At 41.0% G+C, this 27,619-nt stretch overlaps 1 protein-coding gene and 1 long non-coding RNA gene across 7 annotated transcripts; one reads left to right on the forward strand and one right to left on the reverse strand.

Moving 5' to 3' along the window:
- On the forward strand, positions 1-27,403 carry LOC108899022 (receptor-type tyrosine-protein phosphatase epsilon). Of its 6 annotated transcripts, none has more exons than XM_018699217.2 (21): positions 1-150; positions 13,656-13,733; positions 14,342-14,438; positions 14,960-15,033; positions 15,933-15,977; positions 16,818-16,954; positions 17,785-17,875; positions 18,579-18,655; positions 19,122-19,158; positions 19,272-19,369; positions 20,018-20,137; positions 20,482-20,645; positions 20,974-21,109; positions 21,291-21,440; positions 22,514-22,607; positions 22,781-22,857; positions 22,986-23,120; positions 23,388-23,513; positions 25,013-25,164; positions 25,335-25,470; positions 25,614-27,403. In XM_018699217.2, exons 2-21 carry the CDS (start codon positions 13,661-13,663, stop codon positions 25,686-25,688), a joined length of 2,094 nt encoding a protein of 697 aa, XP_018554733.1. In that variant the 5' UTR covers positions 1-150; positions 13,656-13,660; the 3' UTR covers positions 25,689-27,403. The 6 variants fall into 6 exon arrangements, with proteins under 6 accessions (XP_018554733.1, XP_018554735.1, XP_018554736.1 ...); XM_018699219.2 differs by having other exon boundaries at positions 14,345-14,438; XM_018699220.2 differs by lacking the exon at positions 15,933-15,977.
- On the reverse strand, positions 19,390-21,377 carry LOC108899025 (uncharacterized). The gene is made up of 3 exons (XR_001963512.2): positions 21,286-21,377; positions 19,639-19,714; positions 19,390-19,502 (listed from the first exon to the last, which is right to left on the reverse strand). It is a non-coding gene; the product is annotated as an uncharacterized LOC108899025 (long non-coding RNA).
- Positions 27,404-27,619: the final 216 nt, after the last annotated feature.

The following is a 27,619-nucleotide window of genomic DNA, read 5'->3' on the forward strand; positions in this document are numbered from 1 at the left end:
TGGGCCGTGAGAACGGGACCCTCCCTCACCTTCTGTCCGACCTCTCGCCGAAGACGATGACGACAATGTGACCGCCGGGCTCGGTCAGCGCCATGTGACCTGCTATTATGGATCTGAGAATCAGCATACATTGAATCAACACTCATCCAGGTAATTGAGCACACTCTGGCCTGCATACAAAACACCGCATGAGTGTGTTCACTGCATACACTTACCACTAGTCAGGATTTCAGCTGGACACTTGACTCTTGGTGTACTGATAGACTTGTTATTGCAAGTTCCTAGCACATTTCTGGCCACGCAGTCACTTCCTCAATCTGGAGATTCATGTCTTCAGTTTGTTGTCTTAAAAAAAAAAAAAAGGGACCAAGAAACAGGAAGTGTAAAACTGTAGTGAGAACAGAAGACTGCATGGTAAAGTGTACAGTAGTAAAAACATCATTAACTTGATTGTGCATCCTGGAGCTTATTCAAAGCAGCAGTATTGTTTGGAATATAAAATGGTATGATTTGTAATATTACTGTTTAGATACTGATATTTGGATCCTGATTTAGACCTTGTGTTGATTAGTTGGTTAAATGTTATTGTCTTGCCCTATAAAAAGGCTTTTTATGTTTTCTCTCTTGAGACTTTGAGCCTCAACTAGTGCCTCTGCCATTCCATTGATGCCACACTTCCTACTTTTGTTGATGTTATAGATGCCGACTTTTCCAAGGTTTTTGCTCCCAAAAGCATACTGTGATATTATAGTGGCCAAAGTAATTAAGACTGCAGTGTTACAGCTGTCACTGGGTTAGGTTAGGTAAGATGGGAAAACAAAAGCAGACAGAGATGGAAGTGAATTCAGACATAAAGCAGTGATTGACTATAATGTTCCTGTTATTACAACCCACGCTTGTTGGCTAATGGGAATTGTGCTGAGTTGATGTCACGTTCAGCTGTTTTATAGCTGCAAAAGCACCTCAACACCCATGCTTTTGACTTTTCCTGTATTTAACAATCCCCTTCATTGTTTTTAAATTCAAATATTTTAGTCCCCACCAAGCTGTTTAATGACTTGTGGAGGTGTGTGATCATAATAAAGTAAGGACAAAGGGAACATACAGTAGATGGAGGAATGGGAAGACAAAGCCCAAAGTCGAAGGCGGAAGGAAAGAGAAAGGAGAGGAGACTTTTTTTGTGAGTGTGTTTGTGTTGAAATGTGCAGCTTAAATTGTTGTCTGTCCTGCTGTGTCTGCGTGTGTACGTATCTTATCCAGGGGTTTTTGTCAGGAGTGTGTGGCAGTCCCGCTCCCATTTCCCCTCTGGAGCGGAGCGGTACAGGAAGGCTGGCTGGTTGGCTGGCTGCACAGGAAAGGAAACAGTCTCTATCAAACAGCAGATGGAGGACAGCGTGTGCTTACACTGCAGAAACACACACACATACATTCACGCAGGCGCGCACACATGGAGTCCTACACTCACGAGGAGCTATGCGCAAATACAGTAGCTTTTATTAGGAGTGCGACTGAGATAGCACATCACAAATGTCAGCTGTGGAGAATGTGAAGTCTTCATACAGTTCTATTTAAATGAGGAAGATAGAGGACACTTTAATGTTTCAAATGAACTTTTGAAATGTTTTCATAATAGCAAGGACATTTTTTTCCTCACTGGAAGGTTGTTTTGCCTTCTCTTTTTTTTTCCAAAGCTTATTTTTTCCTTTCACTCATTGTATTTATACTTTACATAGTGCTGCAGTCCCCTGTAGCTCTTCAACCTTCAAATTTCTATTTACCACCCGAAAGGCAGACCTGGGTCAAAAAGTATTTGCACACAGGATTTTGTTTTCACTTGCACTGGAGTGTTGGCAGGATTTTGCTCACTAAACTGATTGTGTAAGGTATGAAAATGACTTTCAAACACTGAAAACTTTTTTTCAGTGAGCCTCATATGTCAGGCCCTTGGGGGTTATTGATTTTAGCTCTACAGTTTTCGCTCTCATTAGCAGAGCTGAGATTTTGACCCTCGTGTTACCTCTGCGGCTTGTGGGTCAAACATATTTGTCTGTTGCTGAGGTTTAGTGATACCCGATATGTCATCACCTTCTCTTCCTCCTCCTGCCCCCCTGCCTGGTGTGTATGTCTGTGATTTCTGATGCCCTGTCACGTCTCCATGCCTCTGTCAAGAGCTATTAGCGACTGGACAGGTCTCTCCCCAGCATGGCAGGCCTGCCTTGCGGAGCTCTTGGCAGCAGTGTGTGAAGACTGGATGTTGCACTTCCTATTTCCAAGAGGGCAGTGAGTTCTCCAAGAGGCCTTCAATTTAAGCCAGTCATTTGCTCTCCATATGCTCTGTGTGTGTGTGTATGCATCCTTTCTCATTCTTGTAACAAGCCTGCTTAGGAGGGAGGACAATGCGGCTCACTATAGTGCCCAAGGCCCCACTGAATGACTCATATTCCTATAGAATTCATGCAGAGAGCAAACAACAAGGTTACACAAGCTTAATCAACAAAGTGCTGCTCATAATGTGCTCCGCAGGGGCCGTGATCCTGCGAAAAGGATTGTAAAAAATGTGTTAGGTTGGGATTTGGGTTTTTGGTAACATAATTACTGTGCTTCCACTTCAAGTTCCTCCCTAGAAGGCAGGCTGCTGTTTAAATCAGCAATCACTGCACCTCCTCTGTGAATCTGCACCATGCTATGGAAATACCAGTTGTTTTTGTTTCCCTACTTGTTTGTCAAACCTGTTGTTGCCAGGTGTGTGATAAGAGAGCATAAAGTGAAGTGAAAGAGTGAGGTTTTTGCTATGGCAACCGGAGCTGCGTGGCAGTAAAAATCTTGCTTCCCATGCCGACAGTCTGGGGACATTTCAAAAACCAGAAGACATAGTCCTCACATCCCTTTTTTTTTTTTTTTTTTTTTCCAAACACTGACAGGAGAGTTTTTTAGTCTGCGTCTGCACTGAGCAGACAGGTCTGCTCTATCTCTGCATAGCAGCAGAGGCAGGCTCCTCATCCTCACAGCGTGGGCCGCTCCTCCCCTTCTGGTCCCACATCTCCTCTCCTCCCCTCTCCTCTCCTCTTCCTTCTCTTTTTCCTCGCTCAGAGTCAAGTGGCTTTTTGTTCTCCTGCAGCGGTGCTTATCACTTGTTTCTCCACCGCTGCCCCCAGTCCACACACCCCTCCTCCCCATCCCCTCTCTCCGAGTATGAAAGGATATTTTGGTGGATAGATCTTGTCTGTCCTGTGAAGATCTTAAAGGAGTGTGGTTATCTTTGTCTCTCTGTGAAAATGGGGTGGTGGGGTTCTATACAAGATCCCCCCCTTCTTTGTCGCACCCTTTCTGGTGGTTGGTTTTTATACAAGAGCCACATCTGTTTAGCCCCTGTTCTTGCGTCAGCACTGATGTTAAGTATATCTAATGCCAGTAAAAAAAACTATGTGGATTGTCATCATTACAGGCACTGACACTGCAATTCATTTTCATTCATTTGAGTGAAGTGGGTTTCTTTGTCCCACAGGATTTCTCAATTGCCTGTTATTTCTCTGCTTGAATAACATGACATAAAAATGAGCCATACACTCTCAGGGGAGACAGTCTGGTTGGTTGTAATGCTCTCTAAAATCAGGCTTTCAGCCGGTATCTGAGTCAGCTGTTATGATTCTGCATAGAACTACATTTTAATCTGTTTAATCCTTTTTATGGACCATAAAACTTTCCAAAAAAAAAAAGAACCTCAGACAAATTTATGGTCAGTTAAAGAGGTGATTTACTCATAATGTGACCACCAGTCATCACTTTATTTATTGTTTCAGATTTGTTCTGATGTGAACGCTGAGTTTATGTAATTCCAGAGGCTTATATTCAGAAAGGATGTGGTTCTGTAATGGCTAAGGCTGCGTTTCTGCATTGATTCCTGGTAGCAAATGCACTAAAACTGCAAACTAAAACATAACCACACAGTCTAAACTCATGTCCATAGAATGGATATGTTACAAATGACAAGTCTTGATATAAAAAAGCTGAGAGGTTTAAAGGGAAAAATTTGTTATTTGTCAATCTGGGTCAAATTTTTTTTTGTCCATCATCAGTATTGGTGATGATAACAGTTCTGACCTATATAGCACTGATCAGAGCACGGAATAGCCATTGTGGGATGCACACTTTAGCTTTTTTGCTGAGAGGTAGATGGCTGAGAGATAGATTTATGCCACTCTTGTGTCTGTGAGACAGAGCTAGAACCAGTAGGTGATTAGCTTAGCATAGCATAAAGATTGAAAATGGGGGGGAAGTGGTTAGCCAGAGACAGTATGGAGTCTCACAAAGCCACCACACCCTGCTATGAACTAGATCTAGCACATATCTCCCCGTAAAGAAACCACACGTTCTTGTTTTGATATTTCAGCTTCAGATATAATATATAATTACTGACCGTAAGAGGACGATGGTTTTTAACAACGTAGCAGCAGATACGAGAAAATGGTTTGTGTCTACAAACTCCAGATTGGGGGAGACTAAGTAAAAACAGTGTGACTTCTTAATTGACTCACACTATACAATAAAAGGAGATTCCAGTTGTGGCTAATTGCTCTACAGCTGCTATGCTGTTTGCTACAACAGCTACAGGAATCTCAGGGGGACTAGTCCTTGTGTTTATGTTTTTTCAAAGACTCAAAAACATGTGATTGAGATTATCTCTGTTTTTTTTTTTAAAAAAAAAAAAAAAAAACAAAGGTTCTTCCAAAGTTGTTGAGGGCTCATGTAGTGCCAGTCATTCTTGCTGGAGTCCCAGTTTTCCAAATTTCTATACAGTAAGCCATAATGGACAAAAGCATGACATACCAAGGTTGACAAACACCTGAATTGTCCTTGCACGTCCAATATGTACTTAAACCTCCAAGAAGGACCCCATAAGTACTCCCCTCATATACAGAGTGCATTAGTTCACCACCATATGTTATACCTTTACCCTCCTCTCAATGGCCCTACAAGTTGAGCAGTAGTTTCCCATATGTCACTGTGCTGACAGGTTCCACTGTTTTATACACAACCCTCTCTTCTTCTTCTTCTTCTCTCTCTCTCTCTTTCTCCACACCTCTCACACTGGTACCTGTTCATCGCAAAGTGCCGGTAATCACAGAGTGCTGGGTGATAATGAGAAGTGTCACAATGCGGGTTTCGTCATTTTCAGCCCAGCTGCCGCTCATTACGCTGGCTATCGACGGCTCTGATTCCGCGCCGTAATTGCGCTGCCTCTGAATAATTGAAAGAGGGGACGAGGTAAATCCCAGAGGTGTCAGGGTAGGAGAAAGATGGATGCCTCTGTGTTTAACGCTGTCAGGTTGGGAGGTGTAAGGGGCCGGGAGGACATGATGAGACCCCCTCTCTGGGAGATCGTCGCCTCACACCGACACACACACGTGTTGAGGATGATGGACCACTAGTAGAATTATTTCTGGCACGGTGGTTCTCAAGCAGGCCCTGGCACATGTATTTCCCACGGATCCCTGCTGTAGCATTTGTAGATTTGCGGGTATGCGTATGTCTCTGTGTGTGTGTGTGTGTGTGTGTATTCCATGCCAGGCAGCCAGGCAGCCAGGCAGCGTAGCTCTGTATGCCAATTGTTAGCAGATTTGTTGCAGAAACGTATGCATGTAGTGTGTTTGTGCAGGAGTGTAAATCTGTGGATCAGAAGTGATTAAAAAACCTACTGGCTTCTTGGAAAAATATTAACTGTGACTATGTGTGTGAGTGTGTGAGAGAGAGAGACACTTCCACGCGCACAACCGTGTGAACACACAGACTAAATGACACTCAAACAAGCTGACCAAGAGTAAGATCAAATGTGGTGTTTGCTACTGCAGACCAGACTGGAGTAAATATTTACTACCAATTACACTCTTGGTTTCTGGGCCTCACTAGAATGTGACAGTAGCTGCTAAATGCTATAAACGCTGCAGATGTTAAGTTAAATGAGAGCTGCTCTCAAATGTTGCAGTTATGGCTGGAATGTTTTTAAGAGGATTACCAATAATCATGTCTCATCTAGTACCCTGTTATTTTTAACTAATGTGCAGCAGCTAAAAGCTCTCATTTCCAGCGAGGACTGCTGCTAATGGCAGTGCTTTCAGGGTCAGACACAGTGGCTGCCATATCTCAGTCAACAGGATGTTATGGCCTGAACCTGGCAACCAACACCAGCTTTTTTTTTTTTTATTTTTCTTCCTGACAGTGGCTAATGTGGTTTTCTCTTTGTTCTTTTATTCTCTAAACATTTCTCTCATGCATGCAAACGAAACAGCAGCGTACTTTACATTAGCACATATGCATTTTCTTACACACTCAGCTGGAGATCTGGGTGGGAGATGCTACATTTGTTCCCATAGAGGTGGACGGGCTGACGCTGCAGAGCGGAGCCAGCAGGTCTCTAAGGTCATTACCACTGCCACAGCGTCTGGGCGCCCTGGGAAGGAGGCAGGAATTGATTAATGACAATGCTAGGAGCACAGGAGGGGAGGAACCCAGACTGGCAAGAAAGCAGTGCTGCAGAGGTAGAGTTGTTACTGTAAAATGGTGCTATAGATAGTGCTAGTGCAAGATACTGCAGAGTGTGACAGTACTACTCGCTACTAAGCGTTCTTTATTAATCTCAGTCAGATCTGCAGTGAAGAGTATAAGATTTCCATGGAAGGATTTTGAAATTCCAAATTCACCCACGTGTTGCATCCATTGTATTTGACATAGGTCGAAATGGGACAGACCATTACTGGTCATGTCAAGCACAGTCCTAGTTATAATTATAAATGTAACCAAATCCAGTTGTCAAGCATATTCATTAAAGTATTATGTATACTTCCATACTGTTGTAAATGACATCAGCTCGAACACTCTGTGACCCACACTTTTTACCTAACTGTTTTGCAGGAGCTGTTAACTCACACAAACTGGTGGGTTATATCAGGTTTTCAGTGTGTGTCTGTATTCTGGGTTTCTTTCTTTCTTTTTTCTATTAAGGCAACTTGTTCAACATCCCACAGGTGCCATGTTGGTGGCCAGGTTACCATGGGAACACATTGTGAGGAACAGCAGTATACACATTTAATCAAATCTGCATTTTCCACAGTGTACTTTTTAAAATCTTAGAATGGATTCAAATCAGACATAATGAATAGTGTGCCACGGGTAAAGAACCCTGGCTCCTGCAGTTTTATTTTAAATATTAACACTGTGTGCATGGACTACACTGTAGTACAGTCTGAGTGTAGATGATAGATGTTAAGTGCAGAACAGAATTCTGCAGGAGTGGAGAAGTAAGAAAGAGCAACAGTGAACACCTTGTCCAACTAGGTTACATTGCATGAGAAGCGGTCGCACATCTGTGTGAGCAGATGGACACCTCAGCTTCATTTCCTCAGTCAGTACTGTGAATGTAGCGCGCTGTCCTTTAAATAGCTAACCCGGCCCAGGTTTACACACTGCAGCTCCCCAAAGGCAGAGAGCACAGAGACAGAGAGACGCAGTGATACGAGGGCGACCAACTCAAATAGAAAGCATGAACTTGTTAAACTTTCTGCAGTGTTCTGGTCAAGACTAACTTATCTGAAACTTAACCCTGCAATTATTGTACAGATAAAGATGTATCTACAGTTCCCTTAATGCAACTTGCTAAAACCTTTAATGGTTTTGCTAATTTAATTTTAAGTTTTGCACATGTTAAATATGACCAACCACAAAAATATTTATAAGCCTCTAGTACAGCGCAACACAAAGCACATAGTATCAACACAGAAACAACAAAAAAACCTGTCAAACTGTCTCACACATCCTTCCTCTTTTTGTACACTCTTCCATCATGGTAACCGAACATTACAAATAAATATTAGACCTGTTACTGAGGTTCTATATAAGAACCCCCTGCTCTCTCTTGGAGTTGGTTTTATATGACAGCCACGTCTGTTTAGCCCCAGTTCTTGTGTCAGCACTGATGTTGCAAACATAATATAGCAACCAACCACCATATCACTCGACATGAGACAGATCAGCCTTATAAATAAGGCTGCCTTATTTTACCCACAGGTTATTCTGTGGTGCTACCACAAAGAGAAAGTAGTTAACAATAAAGAAGTTGCTCAGTCACGCTTTAAACACAATGAGTATATTGAACGTGAAGAAGTGGTCGAGGAGGGCTGCTGGCTTTAATGTTACATTCTGGTCAACACTGATCCAGACTTGCATGAAACAAAGTAAGACTGTTTTCTCTGCAACTGCACGGGATATATACCAAGTTGATTTAGCTGTTTGTTACATTTTCATCATTTAAGATGCTGTTGACAACAGCAACTGTTAATGCAGTTGCTGCTTTGCCTTGCAGCCATTCTGCACATGCACCACCACAGTCTGTTAACATCTATAGTTTCTGACAAGTGGGGGATTCACTGGTGTCACAATGTTTATAACATGAATGTTTATATGAAAATTTGTGTTTATCTATGTTATCAGTTTGGACAGGAAACACAACAGATGATGTAAAATTCTGATCTTAAATTCAAAACTGTTAAAGTTTTCTTTAGTATCTGAGACTGACAGATAACTGTAAATCCCACATTTTGATAAGGATCCCCGAACTTTAGATATTAAAGAATTTTGACCAAGATATGTAGTGGGTGGGACATTTCGCCATCGATTCTGGTAGAAAACCATGTAATGACAACATCGTTTCAAAATGATTGCAAACATACAGTATATTTAGTGTTTCTGTACTGCTGTTTCTTGTTAATAATCATCTGGCATATACCATTACTGATATATCCATCATAATCTAACATCAAACAGCCACTGTTCCTGTGTGCATTTGGCAGGAAGTGCGTGTGTGTGTGCGTGCGTGCGTTTAGCCCCAACTTGTCTCTTGTTACACATTTTTTATGGATTAAATTAACAAGATATAAGGTGTTAATTAGTGATCTTTAAAGGTGCTGATAGGCAGTTTTTTTTTTTTTCAGCCCAGCTGTTTTGCCTTGTTTCCAGTCTTTATGCTAAGCTACGTTAACTGTCTCCTGGCTGAAGCTTAATTTAACTGATATATATGAGCGTGGTATTGATGTTTTCATGTAATTCATGGCAAGGAAACAATAAACGTATTTCCTAAAATACTGATTTATAACTTTAAAATAATCGCTATCTGGTTAGGAATTATAAAGACACAGTTTTAGGCAGGAACAAAAAGGTTGCAAACATGTTTCGAACACAGCATTGAGAGAATGCACAGAAGGCTAGAAAGCTACTGGTTGTTTTTCTCCTAATAAGCCATCTTGCAGGTTTCAGTTATAAAAAAAAAAAAAATCCTCACGGCCTAAAGGGTAAACAGTCTGGCAGCTTCTTGCTCAGAGGACACAATGTACCTACTGCCGGCTCACCCTGTCACATCGCCCCTACACCCACTACCCACTTTCCAAATTCCCCAGCTGATGTATTTGAAGAGACAGAGAGACTCTGTGCCCAGAGAAACCATGTTCAGTGGAACTGACAGTGCTCTGTCTATGGGAAGACACGATGCCAGGGAACACGGCATTTCCTGTCAGAGGCAAAGACAACCAGTTTCTCCGTCTTATCTCCTAATTGTAACAAGCTTGTCCTTTCTGATGGTTAGGTGTCTGGGGCTAATTAGTGAGACAATGGTGGAGAGCTGCAGGAGTATCATTATGTCACTTCAGGGTTTGATTTTTTTTTTTTTTTTTAACCCAGACTGAAAGAATGACAGAGCAGGGAAGCACACCACAAGGAAAACGCAAGTCCACAGAGAGGGATAACTCATCTTCCAAAACAAAACACTGTCAGGGAAAAACATTTATCAGCTTCATGGTTTGGGAATATAAAAGACACAATCCGCCATGAGTCAGAATTCCCACATTGCTTTTTTTCCCCCATGTTTGTGAGGATAAAGAAGCAAGGAGAGTCCTTGTTGTAGCCTGCTCGTATTTTCTGTTGCCTGCCTGTGTTCAGTGACATGAGCATATCCGTGCATGTGCACGTCCACGTTTTTGTGAGGTATGTGGGCATTCAGAGGTGGCAGGCTGTAATCAGTGGAGACAGATCTGTGAGTCACACAGTACATACCAGGTGCTGGAGGTCTCTGTGAACATTGGCTTAAGTGTTGTCTTATACAGTACTGTATGTAAGGCAGAAACAGGGTAAAATGATGCTCATAACGTTCTAGTATGAGTTCAAAGATGATTGTCTGTTTGCCAAACCTAAGAAGAAAAATAAATCTGTGCCAGATTATTTGCTTTCAGGTACAGTCTAGGATGGGCTACCATCTGTGGGCCAAAATGTCAACAGAGGCCCTTGTTGCATCATTCCCCATCCCTCTGTTCCCTCTCATGACATCTCTCCACTGTCGGCTATCTACTAAAACTTAAAAATAGTTATTGGTCCACGTAATCATTTCCTTCTGTCCATATGGGCGTGAAGACAATCTTTTCTAATACATCTCTGATGTGAAAGATGAGGGACAGCTCTTGTTCAGTGCAAAAATCCTCGTCTTAAATTCAGCTAAAGCTCAAATGAGGCTCTTCAGCAGTCAGATCAAGTCTTCATCATCCGAAGTTACAGCCTTTTTGGTTCAAATTTTCTTGTTTTTGTTATGGTCTCTCTGCTGCAGCTGAGCGCAGAAACGCAATCAGGGAATTTGGGGAGATACCCACTTGATTTGGCTCTTACATTGGAATCTCATTAAGAAGGGATTGCCTCACAGCCCATAAAGAGTGAAGGAATGATAACACCAATAAGTGGTTCAATAGACATATGGGCGTGTGAGTATTTGAAAATAGCCTTCTATACCCTAACGTACTGTATGTAGAGTTCATTCAGTTTGCAGTGCTTCAAGTTGAGAATGATTATCATTCCCTACCATAATCATATTGAGTAGTATTGGAGCTTGGTTCCATTTTGCGGTCCAAGACACTCACCCACCATGAGATATCTAACTATATGCCTGGGTAACTCGGGACACACACCACTGAAATAACTGGCTGGCCATGACAATACCCTTCCCCAAGGCTACTTGCAAATGTCTCCTATCGGAAAATAAGGACGCCTCGGAACTTCCCCCGAGCTGACATCTCCCATGACCTATTTTCATTATGGCTGATGGTTGGTGACTAGCTGTGGAGTGCTAAATGGAGGAAGGACAATACACAGATGAGAGCACACACAACGTGATGATAGCAGTTTGCCCAGAGTCTGACCCCAGCTAAACGATGACTAACACTTAAATAGTCTAATTTGAGACTTGTGGTCGAGGCTGGTTTATGCTGAATGAGGGGAAATAGAGTAAAAGACATTAGATACCCAGAGGGATAGGAAGCAGTGTTATTTATAGTTAGGCGAGGGACAGTTTCACGCAAAGTCAGAAGAAAGGAAGTTGGTCATCTCCTCCGAGATGCTGAAGAGGTCAGGTTGGAGACCACAGCAGTGACAAGATGGAGAAAAGCTTGAGAGTAGGGGATAACCAGGCTGCTCCCCCCCAGGAGCAGTTTAGCAGGGGTTGAAGGCTAAATTGTGACAGGGTGACATCTCCAGTGGTGATGGAGAGGGAAGAGAGAGCCAGGAACTGGGGGACTCTTACAACAAGCAGCAACACTTTACCACATGGTACAGCCGTAGGGCTAGCTACGAGCTCTCTGCTGGGTGTCCCCATTGCATCGTCGCATGCACAAACAAACAGACAAAGCATACATAGAAATTCAATGCAGCGCGTATAGTGGAAAGTCTCAGATGGCACCATGAGTGCATTTCCACATCACAAAAACCTCACGTCCTGTTGTCCTTCTCCAAGGATTCACACACACTGTAATAACTCAGCTCAGTAATATCCTCCCCCTCACCCAAGCTTGTGACATTTGCAGAGAGAGTCTTAAAGAGGGGGAGTAAAGAGGGAGGAGAGCTGGAGAAGGGGGGGAGGGGGGGGGAGGTGCTTTTCCTCTGCCCTCCTCTCTCATTAGAATTCGCTCATCAGTCTTCCCCACGGAGCGGTGGCTTGACATGTCAGGGTTTATTAATCGCTCCGGGAAATATTATTGACCTGGACCTTCTGCTCCCTCTCTCCCCGCTGCAGTCAGTGTCTCTGCTCCGCTGCCTCCACATTCCTCCGGTGTCCTGCCTGGACACATTACAGGACACTGCGGCACAGCGTGGAGGCTTCAACACACAGTGTCTTCATTGACTATGCACTTGGCCTGGGTTTTCTTTTTCGCCGCAGCTGCAAAGCGCCACACACACACACACACACACACACACACACACACACACACACACACCTGCAGCCTTGGGGAGACAAAGCACACTCTGCTATGCTTCATTATGGGGTGAGAGCAGCTCTGTGCATGCGTCCTTTGCTGAGATTCCAACTTTTAACATGCTTTGGTGGGGGAAAAAAAAGGCCTTTAAAAGTGCAAACATCTCAAGGCTTATTTGTTTTCAGCCCTTACGAGTGGCTTTAAAAAGAACAGAGATACTTAAATCAGAATGACATTAGACCTGTTTTCAATGATCAAACACAAGAAGTGATCAGAGATACTCCTTTATCCCCCCCACCCACACCCTCTCCTCTGCATTCCTCTACAAGGAGAAAATGAGGGGATGATCAGAGTCACTCAGCTGAAACTCTTGGATGTGGCTGTGTGTAGGGGCTCTGGACGGAGCTCATGGTGGTGTGAGTGTTTGCATGCGTGTGTGTGTGCGTACTTTCTGTATGCCTTTGTGCTGCATGTGATGGGGTGATGTTATCAAAGAGGAAGGCGGGGACGGTGGCAGAGAGCAGAGCATGAGGGTGTAGGTGTCAAGCCTCTCGCTGCCTGACTTTAAGATTTCACTCTTCACAATCTGATGCATCCAGTTTAGCTCGGCTCAAGCACTCATATGCAGATCAATGTCAGCTGATCTCCCCGGCTTTTAGTTGGTATGCATGTTGTACGTGTGACTGTGTAAGTTGTGATTTCTAGCTTAAGGCACACTAACACCCAACACATGCTATACCCTGGAAATCGCACATTTCACTATGGCATTAACACGGAAACAGCTGTTATCAGCTCCAAGTGGAATTTCCTCAGGTTCTCTTTTCTCAGTCTGATAAACACAGATTAAAGTATAGGCATATACTTTATAAGGGTAGTTAGGATCATTGCATTGTGTAGAGATTGTTGTCTGTGGACACACATGTGAACATAGCCCACACCACACATTAGCCCTCATTCTTTCTCTTTCAAATTTTAATTAGAAATTTTAAAAATGTATTTTTCCCTGGATGTTATCTTTGCATTTTTTTTTTCTCAATGGGTTTGACAAGGAAGCATGATAGTTGACTTGTTGTCAAAGGTTGGAGTATTGTGCCTCTATGTGGACATGTTAGGCATTACACTGTGGGGTTTATGACAGGACTAATGAATGACCAGGATATGAGTGTGTTGTTCCATTGTGTCTGCATGAACTTTGTACCGATGAGCACATTCCTGAAAGCAACAGTCATGAATAAAGTAATATGCTTCAGATCTGTCAATAGCTTTTGTATTCCCCTGAATGGTGATATTATCCAGCGGCCATGTTCTCATGAATCTTGACTTGCAGACATGTCTGGAACTAAATTTAATATCTGTCTTTATTTTGTTTTTCTGCAGTCACAATGGTCCCACTTCTGTTTTTGGTGGCAACCACAGCAACATCCAATTCCACCGGCAATGGCAACAATACACACGGTAAGAACAATAACAAGGGCAATGCACCTCGACATGTGAAACTGAGTAACACTGAACAATTTGTGATGGCAACAGAATTCCCATTGCTACCCACTGCAGTCATCACTTTTCCCCTAAGATATGATTATAATGTATCTTCTGCAGTGCATGCATCTGCTTGATAATAGCCTTTTCTACAGCCTTGTTATTACCGGATCACAATGAACTTCTGCAGCCCTGGACAGTAATTTACGGCTTATTGTGTATCCTTATAAACACAGCTAATAGCAGGCTGTGTGGCTGTGACTCTTGGCAGAGTCTCCATACTTAGAGCCTCTCATTTTCTGTTAGACATACTGACAGGACAAAATGAGCTGATACCTATCTCTGTGGACAAAATACAACTGAAGCCAGTTATTAAATCAGTCCTGTGGCCAGAGGAAAACATGGGAGGTGTGTTGCAGTGCCAAGTATTAAATTATTTTTATCACCTCATGCAATATAGACATGGCTCAAACCCACGAATGCAGCCAAGCATTTTTACACACAAACATTTGCCCCCCTCCTTCCTGCTTCTTTGTTGACATTGCTCCCTGACCCCCCGGCTCTGCCTCTCCCTTCTTCCTCAGAAGACGTTAAATCCACCAGCAACCACATCCTCCCCATCATGCTGGTCCTGTCCCTGCTGCTGCTCATCGTCGCACTGCTAGCCTGGTACTTTCTCAGGTAAAAAATAAATAAATAAATCCCCACCCCGTAAGGACTCACCCTTCTGACTTCACCCCCTTTCCCTCACCCTCACTGAGTGGCTGTGAGCCAGACTCGGAGGCAGAGCTCAGGGTGACAAACACTTCCTCCTTTTAGTCATTGAGGCGGAGCCCAGTCAGGAAGTGCTGCTAGCTGACTCCCTTTCATGCTTAGTAAGGAGAGAACAAGTTGTGACAGTTGGACGTAGATAGGCAACAGAAGAGAGTGAAGAACAAATTCTTAACCACATTCGGACTATAGTGCTGTCTTTCCAAGACATCAGCTAATGAGAAAGAATAGCTTCTCAAGCTTCAGATGGTAAGATGAACAGTTTTGTTTTGTTCATGGCTACTTGGATCATTTGATAATTTGAGAAATATTGTTTAGCTGCAACAAGTTTAAAAAAGTTTTTTATCATCAGGACATCATCTAATCTCATGATTTTACATTTTGTGTTCTGTTTTGTTTTTTTTCCACTTTATTGTCCCTTTTCCTGGCAGGTTAAAAAACCAGAAAAAACCAGTTGTCACGACAGTTGACAAGAAAATACCAAATGGCATCCTGGAGGAACAAGGTAACATTGTTGTAAATTGATTATTAGAGGCAGTGAGACAAATTGTAGATTGTGAGAGCAACAGGCAGTGGATGATGTTTGCCCAGTCATAGTGGAATTACAAAGCATGAGATCGCACAGGAGAGGCAAAGGAAAAGAATGAAGTAAAGACAGGCAGTAGGAGGTGAAAAGAAGGCATCAGCTTTATATGTGAAACTGTGTGCAGGTTGTCCCACCATTGCCGTGTGGTTGCCTTAGACTTCCTGTGGTTTATATGAAGAACAGTTATTTGTTATCACCACCTGTTATATACCTCAGATACTGTGTGTAAAGCTAGTGCACACCATTACTAATGCAAAGATCAGAGCAGATACATTAGTTGAATTAAGAGTTGATATGTGAAGCTTGATAGCAGTTGCTAGACATTACAGGAAACAAAATGTCTTGAGGACCTGTGAGCATTCTTTAGGAAGTATTTTCTTATCTGACATTACAAAGGAATGTACAGAGCAGGTTGTATTCTTGCAGATAGGAAATGTAACTGGAAAAAAGACAGCACATCCATAAGTACCTGTAACAAACACCAGATTTATTTCAAGGTGTTGGTTGAACTGCTGATACCCATTATTGTAAACATCACCCATTTTTTCATTTGAGTGATTTTATATTTACCTTTCACTGTAAAGGTTTAATAGACTGGGAACACATTACAGTATTTATCGAGATTTAATTTTAAATCCGTTCAGGGAGTAGATAATTCTGCTAAATCTGAAAGATTTCTTGCCTCAAGACTGTTCTTACATGACATACACAACAGTTTTATAGATTGTGACATGTGCTATTCATAATGACAGTATTGTTCTGTTTTCTGACAATATACATGTGTATCTGTGCTGTATGTGATTTGTGTTGTGTTTTAGAGTTTGGATACAGTACTGAGTCGTTATACACCACTGTACCCCCAGGTCAGGTATTCAGGGTGGCGGTATCAGGAACCTCACGTTACTAACACACTCTCTCTCTCGATGCTTTGTCAACCTACATTTTCCAAATTGTGAGAGCTAACAGAATGCTTAATTGGGTGCTTAAGAGAGGTTTCCATTGGAAAAACCTGCCTACAGGGTGCTGTAAGTGGCTTTTCCCTGGGGTCCTTTGGTTCTCTAACACCTGTTGATGTTTGGTGATCGTTGAATACTTACACTTACACTTTTTAAATGAATCACTGAAGGATTGGAGGACACAAGTCAACATGTCATAAGATTTTGAAATCAGTATGGTAATCATTTATGTCTTTGATAAACTGGTTTTTAAAATCCTTTCAGAGTAGGACAGTAGGCTGATTGTCTAACTGACTGATTCCCAACCAGAGGTACTTGTATCTCATTAAGTAGTAGAAATTACAATTTGGTTAATAATATGCTTATATTGAGTGATTGAAATAGCTTTAAGGTGTGGATAAAACGGTTGAATTAGCTTTTGTCTAGTTTGAAATATACTCAAACGGACATGTCTGGAGTGTGACGGGTGGTATGGTAAATGGTTACTTGAGTTCATCTGACATGTGATGTGTAGGTACGTTTGAGAAAAAGGTTGGGAACCACTGGTCTAATTAAATCAAATTCTGTTTGATAATCGGTTTCAGCAAAACATCACTAAAACATTAACGTTATGTATTAGTACAGTTGTGAAATACTGAGCTGATTTACAAAGTCATTTCATTGGACACAAAAGATAATTCACCGCCACAACATTAAACCTGATCAGCCCAGCAGGGACGATAAACTCACCGACTGTTCTCTCCACAGAGCAACAGACGGTGGTCCTTCTGCCCAGATCCCCTTCGGCCTCCAAGACCTTCTTCCCCATCCCGGTGGACCACCTCGAGGAGGAGTACAGGCTCCGCTCTGCTGATGACGGCAAGCTCTTCAGGGAGGAGTACAATGTAAGCATCCCCCTTCCTTCTCCTACTGGAGGTTTAGAATAACGGGTGGTTGTACAGCAGAGTCCGAAAGTGATGTTTACATCAGGCAGCTGGGGTTAAAGGTCTAAGTCACTGTGATGCATTCATACTTCAGAACAGAAGACTGTGCAAGTATTGGTTGAGTGAGCTCTTTTTAGCTGTTTATTTTTAATGAAGTGTGGCGTACAAGTGTGTCGATTTGGAATCATTAGAGACACTATGCAATGGCTTCCATATGTTGCATGTTACAAAAGTTATAAAATTGTCTCATACCCCAGATGAGTGTCTTTTGCCTGCAGCTGTGGCAACAAAAACACATACTGTAGAAAATACCCAAAGATGGAGACAAAGGGGTTTCCCACAACAAATACTGTGTGCAGAAGGCAGAAGATTCAAACCATGACTTATGTGTGTATCTTTTATTAAAGAGAACTACTTATAGTTATGTGTCACACTGACGCTGACGCATTCTGTACACATACACACCCACATGCGTGAAAAATACCCTTGTACCCATTTGTGGCCCTGATTAAGGATCTGACTCAAAATAAAGTGTATGACTCATGGTTCATGTACATATAAAAGTATGATTTTATTCAGACAGTTTAGAACAGACAGAGGAAGTTGAAGTTCTCTGCTTTTAACAGAGGACTGTTTACTGTAGGTAGCAGAGGAAGTGCCTACATCGAGGCTGAACAAAGCCCTTCATGCAAGCAGAACACAATGCGCTGGTTGTGAGCTGTTGAAAGTTGAGAGTATTTTTTCAGTATGTGAGGTTATGTAAAAACTAGCTGTCATTTTGTTTTTTGCAGTCCTTGCCAGGGGGTAATGCCCAGGGGACGTACGAGGAGGCCAACAAGGACGACAACAAGGAGAAGAACCGATACCCCAACATCCTCCCCTGTGAGCGTACTTTCTGTTCTGTAGGAACTATGATTTTGTTTGACTCACACCCAGAGCTCACAGTTTCCTGTATGTGTGTGCACGTGTCTCTATGAGTCTTTTTTTTTTTTTTTTCTTTTTTAATTCGGATACAGATCCTCCCCAACAGCTCATATATATCCATTCACAATGAAATACCTCTATAGTCAGTTTCCTCACCCTTCTTCCTTTTTATGCTATATTATGTTTTCGGGTTGTCCGTCTGTATATCCGTAAATTAATCTGTCCAGTTCCTGTCAGTAATGCCTTGAGGGCATTTTTTTTTTTTTTCCAAATTTGGCACAAATGTTGACTTGGACTCAAAGAACTGATTAAAGTCTGGAAACATAGGGATACAGCTAGCCTGGCTCTGTCCAAGGCTAACAAAATCTGCCTATTAACAACACTTCATCTTAATTGTTTAATCAGTACAAAAACCCAAGTGTAAAAATGTCAGTTTGCTGTTTTATGGGGATTTAGAAGTGTTGGTTGGAGATTGAGTATCATTCTACTAACTTCACTCCCAGAGAGAAAACATTTTTTAGGCATTTTTCCCAAAATGTCAAAATATTTCTTTAATGCTCCGTATCCGAGCTGCATAACATTAGTGTTTAATCATGTAGCAGTGACAGATTTGTGTTATTATTTTTTGGCTGTAACCCTCTAATCTTTCCAACTTCAACAGATGATCATTCCAGAGTGGTGTTGACTCAGCTGGATGGAAATCCCTGTTCAGACTATGTGAATGCCTCTTATATCGATGTGAGTTATGCCTTTTTTATTTTTTGGTTTAATCAATCCGATGACCATTGTTGATTAATTTGTGAAATAACAATATTGACTTACCAAAAATAACAATTACTGTCTTAATTTCCTGTAAACGTTCTGCTCTTCTTGTTTCATAAATCATCTTAAATACTTTTGGTAGGGAATAATCTGACTTCTGGGCTCATCAGTAGTTGCTCTGGGGCTTTAGATCATATCACACAGTTTTTCTCAGTGGATGACTTTTGTCTAGTTATCATGGATTCACAGATGTTCAAATTTCCATTTTTCTGAGCAGCTTAAGGACCTCTCGTCCATGTACGCCTTAAAGATAAGATTCAGAGTCCATTTTTGATTGTGGAAACAGCAGTTAATACAACAAACTCAGCACAAGATCCATTAGTAGCTGTCTGGAGTATTGTATCAATATTAATTAAATTAATATTAAAATCTATTGTAACAGGGTTACACAGAAAAGAACAAATTCATAGCAGCACAAGGTAAGATATAATGCACACTGAGATTACATAAAGCATTCATGGGTTGATTTTTAATTTCATATTTGTAAATATGTGTAAATAAATAATAAAATGTTAATATTTTTGTCTCTCAGGTCCCAAAGAAGACACGGTAGCTGATTTCTGGAGGATGATATGGGAGCAGAAAGTAGCGACTGTTGTCATGCTGACAAATCTGAAAGAGAGGAAAGAAGTGAGTGATTTTCTGCCTTGTTTATTTCTTAAATGTGTCTCAGCTCCCCTGCCGAAGTGTCAGTGAACAAAATAATGCATTCCTACCAGCTCCAGGGTGTTTCTTCTCCAGCCAAGTCTCTGCTCTGATTTTCCTGTGAAAAGGAGGCAGATTTCTCTGTAGGGATTAATAGAGCATCGCAAAAAAGATTTGACAAGAAATGTGCTTCGAATAGATTTCATTGTCAAAGGTGATGGATAGGAGTTTAATTTGAGCTATTCATTTCACACCTGTAATGCCCTCTTTGACATATGTTTTTACCAGGCTGTAATTGCACCATCTTTATGGTGAACCAGAGCTCCTTCACTGAACAAGGAGAGGAGGAGAAAGGCTAAAAAGATCAATAAGAGAATTGGTGAAGATTTAAATCAGCACATGGACGGGTTGAAATCAATGGCTACATTATGTGTAATAAAGTCCACTGAGGCACTATCATAATCAACCAGCAAAGTCTTGTATTGAGTGGTTTTACCCCTCTCATTTATATTAATCTGGACTGACTGGCTGTGAAATTGAAGCATGTGTGTCATGCATGTGAACTACTCTTTGGAAACGAAACTGCTATTTAAGTATTTAATTTACTGAATCATGGCTATTATTTCTCCTCAGGACAAGTGTTACCAGTACTGGCCAGATCAGGGCTGTTGGACCTATGGGAATGTGAGGGTGGCAGTGGAAGACTTTACTGTCCTGGTGGACTACACCATACGCAAGTTCTGTGTACAATATGTAAGTTTCAGAGGTAACAGAATCGTGGGTGGAATGTCACCGTATGCTGCATCATGTGTAGTTCAGTTCTCTTTTCACAGTTATACAACTAGACTTTTTCTACGTTCTTAGAGGCAATTTCTGAATAACTTCAGTTCAATCTAGCTTCAGGGTACGGAGATGCATCCAGATTGTTGAAAAAAGCTTTTGCTATTTTGATAACGGTTACTGCTGAAACAGAGATTTAGAAAAACATTGCCCCTGGGCCAGACCCGGTCTGTCGTCTCTTCAAACATACTATGCCAATGTCATTAGCACTGTTAACTGTGTTTCCTCCATGCGTTTGTGTTTGTGTGTCTATGCAGCAAGCCAGCGATGCCGCTAAGACTCCCCGGCCAGTGACCCAGCTCCACTTCACCAGCTGGCCTGACTTCGGAGTTCCTTTTTCCCCCATTGGCATGCTCAAGTTCCTAAAAAAGGTCAAGGCAGTGAACCCACCCTTCTCTGGGCCCATTGTGGTTCATTGCAGGTACCATTCTTTACTCATTCTTTATTATTTTGTTGTTTACTTGGATCCAACTATTTTAGTGCTTTTTGAATGAGCATCATTGTTAATGGTTTAAATTATCCTATTTGTTTCTATGGAGATAAGTATATTTTGGTTTAAATATCCTTTTTGTGTGTCTGCGGGCAAACAAACTGTCAGCTATGGCTGGAAACATTTTGAGTGACTATAGCAATACATGTGTTTACAAGCACAGATGTCCCTTTGTTTCCCTCCTGTTGTCCATTAACATGCAAGTGTCAGCTGAGGATTGTGGTTCATTCAGTCTGTGGTTTGCTTTGTGTCCCTGCAGCGCTGGTGTTGGGAGGACAGGAACCTTCATCGTAATAGACGGCATGATCGACATGATGTACGCGGAGCAGAAAGTTGATGTGTTTGGTTTCGTCTCTAAGATACGAGAACAGCGCTCACAGCTGATTCAGACTGATGTGAGTTAGAGACAAGTTCCTACTTTGTGTATCAGATGGTTATACAACATCACATTATCACTTGACAGTTAATGTGAAAAATGGACGTGAACATAATGTTCCATTTATAAGTAAACTGTTGTTCATATGTGCCTCTGCATGGTGTGTGTGGTCATTTGGTTTGTGTGTATTCTCACCCCAGATGCAGTACTCATTCATCTACCAGGCCCTGCTTGAATACTACCTCTATGGAGACACAGAGCTGGACGTGTCATCTCTGGAAGGCCATCTGCACAAACTGCACAACACCTTTGCAAACGGTGACCGGGTCGGCCTAGAAGAAGAGTTTAAGGTAAAACATTTTATTTCACATTCTGGCCATTTAAAAGACCACATGTAATAAAATATCAGGCCTGCTATACTGACACAAACAGATGTGAAGGTCCAACTTGATTAAATGCCAAATACAGAAGTAGTTTGTTCTGTGTGTCATGCACAAGTGTAGCCTACGGAAGTGTATTGCTGCCACCCACCAAAAATAGAAAAAAACAACCACTATCACTGAATGGTAAACTTTTCTGATCCGATTTTCTTTTTCTAAGGTGGCAGCAATACGTTTCCGCGCTAGCCCATATGAGCATATGAGCTCCCTATTTGTCAAATAATATTACAAGAATAATATTAAATGTACAAAAACAGATCATCAAATTTTCAGACCTTTATATCTACACAAAAAAATTAATACATTAGTGGGAAAAGAATGCTGTAACACTGGAGAAATCAGAAGAAATACTAATTGAGAAGGTCAGTTTTGCCTTCTTTTCCAGGCTTTTGAGACAAAACTAGTAAATTTAAACACAGTAAATTTTTGATAAACATGTAAACCAGATCCAGAGGTTTGTTGAGACAGTCTGTTTCATACAATCTGTTTTCCTCCTGAATGTTTCAGAATCTTCAGTAGTCCAAAGAAGAACAGGGGTTCTCAACTGTGTACCTAAAGAGCTGTGGCCTCTAGAGAAACAAGATTTAACATTATTCACTTCCTGTTGTTCGAAATATACAGTGTGATATTTTCAAACAATTCCTCTTAAAACTGTGTGATTTCCTCCACATAAAAATATTTTTGATTTATTCTGTCCTCACTTTAATTATTGGAATCTATAGACAGATTATTTCACATTTTCTTTGTACACAGAATAGCATGTTAGTTAGTAGCATGTCAACTATTGTTGCTATCACGAATACAAGAAACTGAGAAAGTATTTTAGAACCAAACCACTCATTAGTAAAGCAGTAAGCTCATATAACTGTGAATGTTAAATGTGAAACTTTTCATTTCCCCATTTGAGTTTGAAAGCAAAAAGAGATGGTGAACATTCACAGGTTTGTAACCCGTTAACTTTGCTCACTTGTTTTTCTGCCCAGAAACTGACCAACATGCGAATAATGAAGGAGAACATGAGAACTGGGAACCTTCCAGCCAACATGAAGAAGAACAGAGTCCTGCAAATTATTCCATGTAAGAAAGATAACAAGCGAGAAAACAATAGTACAAAATACTACTATTACTTTTTCCAACCCTAGACTCAATAACTGGTATCAGAGAGCTGACGCTCTGTGAACAGGTCTATGAGCTGCTCTGTTCTAAAACTGGTATGAAATGTTATGTTTACTGTCCGGTTCCCATTCCAGATGACTTCAACAGAGTCATTCTCTCCATGAGAAGAGGTCAGGAGTTCACCGATTACATCAATGCGTCTTTCATAGATGTGAGCAGATTTATTACTTCATGCCTTTCCTCTTCCACATGTATCTGCAGTAGTTCATAGGTACTGCTATTAATGTGCATAACTTAACCTGTAAAACTGAAAAGGTGTGTGTTTTTACTGTGACGCAGGGCTACAGACAGAAGGACTACTTCATTGCCACCCAGGGCCCTCTGCCACACACAGTAGAAGATTTCTGGAGAATGGTGTGGGAGTGGAAATGCCACTCCATTGTCATGCTCACTGAGCTCCAGGAGAGGGAGCAGGTAAGCTGTGATAGCTGATGGCCGCAAGCAAGCTATGATTGATAGCTTCAACAACTACTACAGCAGTGCAGCATAAACCATCTCTGTTCTGATTTCCTGCTTCTGTCACAAAACTATGCCCATGTCAGTTAATGTTTTTACAGTATTTCATTTCATACTGAGCCAAAACCACTTTAGAATTTTTCCCATTTCATATATTAAGCTGCAGTTTCTCTTTTACTTTACACTAGTTTATGCAAATATCTGTTCTGTGTGTCTGTTTTTCAGGACAAATGTTGCCAATACTGGCCCACAGAGGACTCAGTCACCTACGGAGATTACACAGTAGAGCTGAAGGGAGACACTTTGTGTGACACCTTCAGTCTACGAGACTTGGTACTCACCTTTGTCCCGGTAAGCAAATTGACCTTGCACTATAAGACAGCTGTTAATGAGGGCAGTAACACCACATTACTTTTGCCTGTCAAGATAAAAAGGCATTTATTGGCCCTCTTAATGTAATTCTGTTGAGCATTTTACTCCTTTACCCTAGCAATAATTTAGCTGCACAGCGTAATTGCAAGTAAATATCAACATTCAGCTGGTAACAGTGGAGTGGTTTTACTTTAAATCATAATAGTGTCTCTTGAACATTTCAAGTCTCCACATCATTCACTGAAGTAAGAGTGTAGATACAGAACAAAGTAAAAATAAATTCTCCATAACAACACAACTGGAGCGCAGTATATATAAATGAATGTCCCTTACAACCAAGCCCTTGCCACACATCGCTGATTAAGCCTATCAACGCTAGGTAAATCTCTATGTAATACGCAGTCAACCAGCAATGATTGGTTTGTCAGAGCTGAAGAGGGGAGCAACTGTAGCGACTGAGTAGGCTACAGCAGCTAGGAGTATGAGGGAAGTATCCAAGAAAAGTTTCTAATGCTCCAGATAAGAAATAAACTCAGCCTTCAAAGGGACGATTATAGTCAAAAAGAAAGTGATTGATAAAAGACAAAAACAAGCCGCAAGAGTGTTTGTGTAATTACTCTCTCTGCCAGAAGGTGGAGACAGAAAGTTCCACACTGCAGGTTTAGAGTTTTACATTCAAAATAAAGCTACAAAAGTATTATCAAAACATTTTAGATATCAAAAATAAATGCACTTGTTCTAAAGACAATTTGGTCCCTATGAGTGATATATTATTATATATTACACTATAAGATTATTAGCATTTTACCACTGTAGATAGAAGAGGTGGAGCTATTTTATATATAGTTAATACATTTTGTCCAGTGATTCCCGACCTAGGGATTTGTGATTTGATCATTTTACCTCTTTAAGCTTCAAACACTTAAATAAATTAAACCATCTGAGAACAGGAAATATGTCTTTGATGGAAGTGCTGGCAAGTCACCCACAAACCTTTTAACAGTAAAGAAATGCATGTGGAGACTATCCTTACAATCATGTGTAAATATTTGAAAATTAAACTTAACTCCTGAACATAGTGAAAAGCACATTTTTTATAAGTTTTAAAAGCATTTTTGTAAAACTTTGTAAAGCTATACAGGATCTGACATAATAGTCTATAACAGAACAAAAACCCAAGTGACTGCATAAAACTCTTTAGGCTGCCAAAGGAAATGTGGTGGGCAGGAATGTGTTTAGGATTTTCAAGTGGAAGCCTCTCATCTCATATATTTCATTAAATTCGACCCACATCACCTCTCAGCAGCTCGCTAGTACATTCCTGCCTCCCGGATTAGCACTCATCAGCCTGCCACTCATCTACTGCACACTTATCCTACACTGACATTGCACCTGCCATTATGATTTCATATACTGCCAATAAATCATATTTGTAAGGTACTATGATCTCTTGTCTACCTGCGCATTTCCTCTCAAAGGAGAAGCAGACAAGGGTGATTAGGCACTTCCACTTCCACGGCTGGCCGGAAGTCGGCATCCCGGCCGAGGGGAAAGGCATGATCGACATCATCGCCTCAGTGCAGAGACAGCAGCAGCAGTCTGGGAACCATCCCATTGTCGTACACTGCAGGTAGCGCCAAAACTGCCCCGACATTCCTGTTGTTCAATTTGTGTTGACTACTGCAGCATTTTGCACATGACAACCCTAACCCTAACCCTAACCCTAACAGAAGTTACTTCAAGCACAAACATTTGCTTGCAAATACCAAATCGAACTAAGGGTTTTTGTGTGCATTGCAGTGCTGGTGCAGGGCGAACAGGTACGTTCATTGCACTGAGCAATATCTTGGAGCGAGTCAAGGCAGAAGGCCTGCTGGACGTGTTCCAAACTGTGAAGAGTTTACGCATGCAGAGGCCTCATATGGTCCAAACTGTGGTAAGTATGAGCAGAAGTGGATCCTAAATTATCTGAAGTGCTAAAAAGACTGATCTCCCGTTGTTTGCTTTAACTTGGCTGAGACCAATTTTACAGTCCACCACCTCATCTGCCTTTTCTGTTTTTCCCCTCTTTCTTCACAGGAACAATATGACTTCTGCTACAGGGTGGTACAAGACTTTGTCGACATTTTCTCAGACTATGCCAATTTTAAATGATGAGATTTGCCTTAAACATGGTTTTTAATGTTGTTTTCTAAAGCTGGTTTGTCAGTTTATGTGTTTCTTTAACTTGGTCAAATGATCTTCTATTTTGCTATGCACTTGTCCTACCATTAACTCAAATCTCCATCCTCGCTGTAATATAGTGTATGTCAGTGAATGAAAATTGTAAATGAAAAACATTAGATTAATAATGTATATTTCACATCATGTATGATAATTATTTTGTCATGAAGTGTTTTAAACATGGTCTCTTATTTCAGTTTTGTTGTATAATATATTGTACTTTAAATGTTTATCTAAGTGTCATTTTTGATTGACCACGTAATATTTTTAAAAGTTGTAGTTATTGTAAATGTATTTATGTATTGACAATGACATTACAGTCCTGCATTTGGAGAACACAACAAGAATGTTCAGATTCGGGTTTGTTATTTTGTTGTTGTTGTTTTTAAACTCATACATTCTTTCATTTATTTACGACTTTGAGATTAGAAGCGATATTGAAATTATTTTTCATTGTCCTCAAGCTACATGCCCATCACGAATGTGATACTTTTCTAATGGAAATATTGTCAGAAAAAGAATGAATCATCTCAGCCATAATGCAGAAAACAAAAGTTATGCAACATAGGCTGAGGTGATGATACTGGGGTCAATTTCCAATACAGATTCAGGCAGAAGTTTCACAGTTAGACGTATCACAGGGTCATGAAAGACCATTAAACTGGTTTTGTACCTCAAAATGTGGTATGCAACTGCATTTAACATGGATGTAATGTTACTACAGCCTGCCTTTTGTCTGTAGACAACAAAAAGTATTTTGCTAAAATGACTGCACATTAAAAAGCACATATAACAAAGCCTTTTGCCAAGAACCTGCAATATTTATCGCTTTATTTGTATTATAGATAAGAAATTTTTCACAAATCAGTGCCAATGTACCTTTTTTAAGACATGGAAAAGTAGTACATACCTAAATTGAAGGCCGGGCATTGACAGGTGATCTTAGGAAGGGGTAAGAGCGGTTGCTAAATGCAGTAGAGTCAGTACAATTTCATGACAACCTGAGTGAGATGTACAGTTAACACACATTACAAGTAACTTCAGATGTGTCTTGTAATGTCAAAAACCACAGTACACAAATGTGGTGCTTCAGTGCCTGCTTAATGCCAGAGCAACAAAAAAACATCCCAAACTAACAATGTTTTCATTTACTGTTTTAGAATAAATGGGTTGAGGAAAGTATCTGAATGTGACACAACTTTTCTGTGGATTTCTTTCAAGACAATAACTCCCATCCATCTGGTACTCCAACATTCAACCAAACATTTTGACTAAACTGACCCAGCTCTGCTTTAATCCTCAATGAAATGTGTAATTTTGTTGATGCTGTATGTAAATACTACATGACAAAGTGCTAACATTGTGAAAGTCGCTGAGCAGCAAGGAACTGTCAAGTGATTGGTCTTATTTTCTGTGCTATTCGTCTGTGGGAGATGCGAGATGCAGCACAAGAAGAAACCAAGACTTAACAAAACAGCCCAAGTCTATTTTCCCACGGCTTCTGTTCTGTCTTTTAAGAATATTGAGGAGGGTCTGTTCAGACTACAGTTCTTTGCCTTTGCTCTCCCTCTGTGGGTGTTCTATCCCTTTTTGGATTCTCAATGTCTTTGAAATGCAAGTTGCAATATTAAATTCATCTGAAAATGCCTTGTGGGAAAGCTTTCTTCAGATATCTTTGCTAGAGTGTCACTGTTTCATGTTAAGCTCAAGCTACTGCAACTATAGTCTCCACCAATGACAACAGGATGTTCTCAATGGGACAGGATTCATGTGAACGTTACATAGCATACCTAACCCTTTTGACACTTGATATGGCATCCTGAACAGAACAGCATACAGAGAAAAGCACACTTTAGCTGTAA

This window comes from Lates calcarifer, linkage group LG23 (genome assembly GCF_001640805.2).
Source record: "Lates calcarifer isolate ASB-BC8 linkage group LG23, TLL_Latcal_v3, whole genome shotgun sequence".
NCBI classification, from domain to species: Eukaryota; Metazoa; Chordata; class Actinopteri; family Centropomidae; genus Lates; species Lates calcarifer.

Excerpts from the sequence above, each read along its gene's own strand:
- LOC108899022 (XM_018699217.2), top strand. The coding sequence starts at position 13,661 with ATGGTCCCACTTCTGTTTTTGGTGGCAACCACAGCAACATCCAATTCC. Across the intron at positions 21,441-22,513 it reads GCCTAGAAGAAGAGTTTAAG|AAACTGACCAACATGCGAAT; the intron begins GTAAAACATTTT and ends TTTTCTGCCCAG. Across the intron at positions 23,514-25,012 it reads TGGTACTCACCTTTGTCCCG|GAGAAGCAGACAAGGGTGAT; the intron begins GTAAGCAAATTG and ends TTCCTCTCAAAG.